General features: G+C 36.4%; 1 protein-coding gene across 2 annotated transcripts; it reads right to left on the reverse strand.

The window, feature by feature from the left end:
• Positions 1-548: 548 nt before the first annotated feature.
• On the reverse strand, positions 549-6,342 carry LOC5517868 (divergent protein kinase domain 2A). 2 transcript variants are annotated; one of them, XM_048724244.1, is made up of 4 exons: positions 5,712-6,342; positions 2,315-2,468; positions 1,508-1,798; positions 549-1,021 (listed from the first exon to the last, which is right to left on the reverse strand). In XM_048724244.1, exons 1-4 carry the CDS (start codon positions 6,176-6,178, stop codon positions 845-847), a joined length of 1,089 nt encoding a protein of 362 aa, XP_048580201.1. In that variant the 5' UTR covers positions 6,179-6,342; the 3' UTR covers positions 549-844. The 2 variants fall into 2 exon arrangements, with proteins under 2 accessions (XP_048580201.1, XP_001637923.1); XM_001637873.3 differs by having other exon boundaries at positions 1,495-1,798.
• Between the last annotated feature and the right edge of the window lie 421 nt (positions 6,343-6,763).

Genomic DNA, 6,763 nt, shown 5'->3' on the forward strand with positions numbered 1-6,763 from the left:
GGTTTAGCATTGCGGAAACCCCCCAAAAATCACACTCCATGTTGTGTTTATTTCACCACAAGGCCCAAAGTGGCTCATATCGGCTCCCATATCAGGCCCGTACCCAGGGGGGTGCGAACACACCCCCCCCACAACGGCCGAAGGACCACTTTTGGTTCTCATTAGATGTGCTAATTGTAGACAAAACTATAAAGTATAAGCTAGATCACTCTGGTATATAGCCAAATCCGACAATAAACGTCAATTGGAGATAATGAAATGGCATAAAAAAATCATCTTTTGTTCTTTCGAAGGTGGTTAGATTTTTATCAGAGAATTACCCCCTCCCCCCCTGAAAAATTAGGTCCACTTTTTCGGATTTCGCACCCCCCCAAGAAAAATCCTGGTTAAGGGCCTGCATATGAACATACAACAGTACTACCAAAGCAACTGTTATCTTAACTAAAAAAAGCTTGCCTGGTCTTATTGGCTATGATTGACAAGACCCTAATCTATAAATTCATATGTGTAATAGAAACAGTGAAATCATATAAAAAAGACAATGTATATAAATTTCTCTCAAAGAGAACAAGTAATACTTGATAATTTATTTTTAATAATTATGGTGATTGAATTTAAAAATATATATTATGTAGATTTTAATTTTTCTTTAAAAATGAAGTAATACAAAAGTATACTTACAACAAACTTTTAAAATGAGTATGTATAAAATATCAAGACATAAGACACAAAACTGATTATAAGTATCCTTGTAATAGTTCACTCAGTTTTTGGGCAGTTTCTTCCCTAGTGTTCCTCATATCTTGCGCTGTACAATCCTGCAGTAGCTGATTTAGTGAAGCTTTCAAGGCAACAGGTGGGTTGTGAAGAAGACCTTGTCTCCTTGATGACCCTGCCAAGACTCCTTGGCATATCGCATAGTAGTTATGATCCCGACTTCCACCTGAGCACATGTCACTTGGGCTGAATGACAGGCAATCTGGCTGGCTGCAGTCACTAGGTTTGGGTTTGTCATTAGCTTCTATAAAGTGATAATAAGGGGATGAGTCATTAAGTAAAACACCTGAACATTAAAAATACAATACAATTACAAATATACAAGACCTCTCAAGGCCATGGGAATGGAGGGGGCACTTTTGGCTAACTTTTAGTACACTCAATGGTGTTCTCTTTGAGTTCTTAGAAGTTCAGCCCCCAGCCACCCAGCATTTTGGGCTGCTCTGTGTCCTGTGATTACAGGGATAAAATAAGGCTATGTAGGCTTGGCAAAAGGAGGTTTGATGTATTTGAAATTGATAAAGGCGGAATCTCGATACTCTATATAACAATACTCTCAATATAACAATTTCTACTTCACTTTCCGAAAGAAAGAAAAACACACTCCTATTGGCAGTGCATTATAAAGGAGTGCCAATAAAACCTTTCATAGGAGTTGCCTTTTGGGTCTCAGATGTTCTTCCATCAAAATAGGATAAATGATCACTGGGGATTTACCTTCCATCTGTACCTCACTCAAATCCACTACAACAAGATGTTCCAAGTCAAGAAGGGTGACTTTTCCTGAGTCTGACACACCAAAGTTTCCTGGTGCTGGATCAGCTATATACAAGGCCCAATCATCAAGGGCAGATGAAAGTTGATGAGCAAGTGTGATCAGATTCACCGCAATTTGTGCACGGACATCCCATGATTCCTCCAGAAAACTTGATATAGGGGGTCCAGAGTCCTCAACAACCATGATTCTACCACAAACTCCATAAAATCGTGGAAATGGCCAGCCTTCTTCTTGCCTGAATATCTGCAAAATATCATTTGAATTCTAAAAGATATATAAAGTATGAATGAAGCCATAAGTTCAATTGAAAACCCTATTAAGAAGTTTATGGTATGCATGTATGCGGTGAAGCAAAGTGTTTTTGTCAGGATTTAGAGCAGAGAAGGCATTTAAAATCTCAATTTTTGTTCTTTCTCTGACATGACAGAATTTTTTTTTCTCAAATATGATTTTGCATTAAAGGAGGCAGATAATTTTTTGAAGTATTTAGCAGTTATGTGACTTTTGAAATTTTAAAATAATAGTCAAGAAATAATAATTCCCTAAAAAGCCATAGGGAAAATCAGTCTGGAATGCAGGGAACTGACAGCTATTGCACAAAATTGTGACTTCTTTAGTACTCCTAGCAGGCTAATACTCACTGCTGACTCTGACAACATAGGCAGGTATAAGCAAGTATGCAATTAATTTTTTCTAAGCTGTATGCAGTCAAAGTATTGATATTGTCAATGGTTGATCATTTACTCCCTGATATCTTACCTGAAGTAAGAGCAACTCTGGGTTTAAATGAAGTCCAGTAATGAGATGTATTGTTTCAACCAATGATAGTTGTCCAGGTGTCTCCTGGCCATAAACAGATTCTATTTTTTCTAGGAAGCGGGTTGATGGGCAATCAAAGTATTTTCTTACAGCACTGTGGAAAAAAAAAGAGATGGTTACAAGTGTATAGTATAAATATGTTGTTTTTTGTATAAGTGCTTATTCAAAAGAATCTTTAAAGTGCTTCACAGGCGACCTTATCCATCAGTCTATCTATACGGACTGGGACCTTTCATAGCAGTTTACAAAAATGTATTGAGAATGCTAGCACTATCACAATATCAAGATGGCACCATGGTTATCATTCCCAGCAATTGTTATACAACATCAAATACAGGTTAGTGGAGTGCAATGGGAGACTGGGAATATTAATGCCCTTATCTAACACAAATTTAAAAACAGAGCCTCTGTTTTTCAAACACGGGAGTAGTGTGCAGGCGCGTACAAAGCAGGGTGCGCGTAGCCCCATAGGCATAGAAATATGGTATAACTATGCGACTTGGTTTTGTGGTCATTGCGCGGGTACCCTGTGGTGTCACTCGCCAGCCAGCCGCGCGACTCCCAGGCCCCACTCGGCCCCGAAATGGCGACTAAATACAAGCACGGAGCAAGGGAAAAAGTTCTTGTCGATTATGCGATGATTATTTATTTTGCCTCAAATTTTGTGACTTAAGGATAAAGTCAACTAGAGGAGATCTACTAACATTCATTCACGCCAAGATTTATCTGGTTTTAGCTAGTAAATTTAAGCAAGTAACAGTTCACATTAAAAAGCGAACAGAACCACAAGAAAGCGAACAAAAAAAACAATGCAAGGTGAGTTTCGGACGACTATTTGTATTGTCTATTGAGGATATGACAGTTATTAGGCTTTTTGTTGTCCTTTTTGTATGCTTTGAGAATGCGAGTACTTTACTTAGAAATCAAATTATTTGAGCATAACAAGTTTTGTTTTGACATTCTTCATTTTATCTATACTCTTGATTGTGTTGAATAAAATACAATACAACAAAAACTGGAATTCGTCTTTAATAAGACTTCTTCAGGGCAGATTGGTTGTGTTGAGATATTTCATAAGGGCTAACCAATATCGTGTTGCATTTGTTAAATACTGCTAAAGAAGACCGTTCTTGTCTTTATATCCTGTGCTCTTAGTCCTAAGAAGATACATATCCTTAGAAGATACCGCAGCTTTTTCAACTTACAAGAGAAATTTTCCTTACCGAGGATAAAAAAAAACCTATTTTCAACATGTATTGTTGTTATTGTCTGCATCTTCATGTGTTTATTTTTTTTTTTTAAATAGTTGTGGAAAATTAGTTAGATTATAAATTTCTTGATAAAAAGATTGTTTTGAAAGAAATAATAAATAATTGTTTTCACTCTTTTATGAACCAGGAACTACCTGAGGGCCAAGATGAATGCTAAAGACTGGAAGACATGAGAATTAAAAATCATGTCTTGAAGAGAACAGTAGGATGTTCTTATTCACTAGTCATTTGATACCCCCACACCCATGGTCCCAGGGAAGGGTGGGGGATTAAACTTTAATAAAAGCCTGTTTCCAAGTTAAGAGTAAAAAACAGTCAATACCACCACTCCTATTGACATATTCTGGTTAAAAAGTGGTCTAAAACCCCACACTTCTGTGGGACCATAAGGGAGGGGGCGCAAATGACTAGTTTATTACTATGTGATTCAACAGTACACACTCATAGTTTTTTTTAGAACAAGATACTTGTATAATATTAAACTAAAAACAAACTTTTGCTTTTTAATAAATCTGTAAAGAAAACAGTTTTCTATCAACCTAAAGATAATGGGAAAGGGGATATTTTAGAAAAGTACTGAATATAATTATCACATTATTGTTATTATATTTTCTTTTCAAACATTTAAGGAAGAGTCATATTCCTTCCTTTTTCTTCTCCCTGTTGACTATTTTTATGCAATCGATGCTCTTTGCTATTTCCCCTCTACAACAAAAATAAATTAATGAACAGATTTGATTTTAAATTAGAAATTTTCATTTATTACTTTCACTTATATTTTCTTTTTAGGATTTTCTTTCCAAGTCTCTTGTCCATTACATTTATTTTAGATGTTTAGATTTATTTCATTGGAATAGTTAGATCCAGGGTTTCTTAAAACACCAAAATAAAATGCATTACTGGATTTGTAGATATTAATTCCCATGGGGATGGAAAATCACCACTTAAAATGGTACATTAAATCTTCAGCATTGCATCTTATCTAAAATTGTGTCTGACACTATATTCCATCTTTAAAATCCTGTTTCATCCATTGTTCTTCGCAAGAACAAAGCTTGTCAGAATGTAGCTTTACAAATGTACATTAATGGAACTTTTATTGAGGGGAAGGGTTTTTTAGGGCAAGATACTTAAACTTTATAACACTAGCAACAACCTTGTTCTTTTTCAATAATAGAATTCTGTTCACATAGCTTGGATAGCAAAGACATGGCCTCTTTAGAGGCCTGTGGTGGTGAAAGGGTTAAGATAATGGGGAAGGGGAAATGTCAAGAAATGCTCAATCAAATTATTTTCATTACTGTTATATTTTTTTCACCAAACCTTTCAAGTTGAGTCAATTCACTTTATATCTCCTCTCCCATCGATTATTTTTTAGTCAATTGATATTCTTTGATTCCTCTCTACCCCAAACATAGATCAATGAAAGGGTTTGGTTTGAATTTAGAAGTTAGCATTTTCAATCTGTTTTTTCTTCATTGCATTCATTTGGGAGTAGGCCACCAACGACAAGGCCACTATATGGTAAATGGTGGGTGCACCAATATGTAATGCATGAAAGGAGATATATTTTTGGATTTTAATTTCCAGACATTTTTCTGAATATTCGGTCCAATGAAGGAGAGAATCGCCACTAAATCAATACATAAAAATCACAGTATGGCATCTAAACAGTCTATATATATTATTTTGAATCTTTGGAATGCTGTTACATCCATGACATTTTCTGCACAAGGGCAAAGCTTGTGGGAGTATTGTTGTGATTAAAAAAAGATATTCATAATGGAACTTCTATGATGGGACATAAGAATTTACCATTAGACTCTTGACAACTTTGACAGCCAAATCCACACCAGGAATTGTGTTTGTTAACTTTGATGTACTGCATAATTTAAATTATTGAATAAGGCCTGGACCCATTTGGTTGGTACAATAAATAAATCTCAGTAGAGAGCAGGATCCTAGATCCCCCAATAATACCTTTGATCAGTCAACACAAAAGGTGTTTATGCTGGCTCCGCTTTTAGGCAGTGCCTAAATCTATATATTAATGCTGTCATACATACTCTTGTAGCGGCGGTTTTGGCACAAGAACATCCGAGTCCCACGCTTCCTGGCTTATTTTACAGTTAGAGTCTTTTCCCACACCTCGGCAAATTTCATTGTCAAAGGCAGTAAGCTCAGATGAAGTTCCGAGAGTTTTCAAAACAACTCTCTGTTTGACAGCACCCCACAAGCCGTATGAGACGCCTTTAATCCTCTCTTCAGACCATGGTGTATTGGACTTCACAGTTACTCCCCCTCCAAGTAGCTTGTGACAAATTGATAAGTTGATGCCAAAACATGCCGGACACTTGTTTAGGCCGATCTCCTGAAATGTCAGTTTATGTTGTGAGCTAAAATCCCATTTTATCGCTCGACCATCTTGATACGACAACCATAGTAACAGATCTGAGAACGAAATAATAACAATCAACAAGAGAACTAATCGGCAAATGTACCGCCGCTTTCTGAGAATCCCGCCAAAGTGCATCACAAGTGATCACAAAACTTTGAGCAGTAGGCAAGTTCAATGTTAGCCTGCCGGCTCTCCGGAGATTCGGGATTCCCGGGGGAAAGGAGAAAGGAGAGACGGCAGCATGAGTCTATGTTTTTGCATTCTACCCCTTCACGCTTGACGGTCAGAGCTGAAAAACTAGTTCCAGTACCGCGCGGTTAAACCAGCCTTTTCGTTTGAAATGGCGGCGTTTTACCACAGGTAACCCAAGCACTCGGTTTGTATGATAGTACGCAAGAGAATTTGTATAATTACGAAAAAATGGGAAATTTAAGAAAATAGACTTCAAAGTGGACTCACTTTATTCTTGTCTCTTTCTCTCCTAAGTATTATGGGCCCATTTTACTGACTCGTTTCCCTTTCAGCACCCATAAAAGAATGTCTTCTTCTCTCGTCTTGTATGGGTGGTGAAAGGGAAACGAGTTGGTAAAATGGGCCCATAATACTCAGGAGAGATAATAATAATAATAATAATAATAATAATAATAATAATAATAATAATAATAATAATAATAATAATAATAATAATAATAATAATAATAATAATAATAATAATAATAA

The sequence above is a fragment of the Nematostella vectensis genome, chromosome 2 (assembly GCF_932526225.1).
Source record: "Nematostella vectensis chromosome 2, jaNemVect1.1, whole genome shotgun sequence".
In the NCBI taxonomy this organism is placed as follows: domain Eukaryota; kingdom Metazoa; phylum Cnidaria; class Anthozoa; order Actiniaria; family Edwardsiidae; genus Nematostella; species Nematostella vectensis.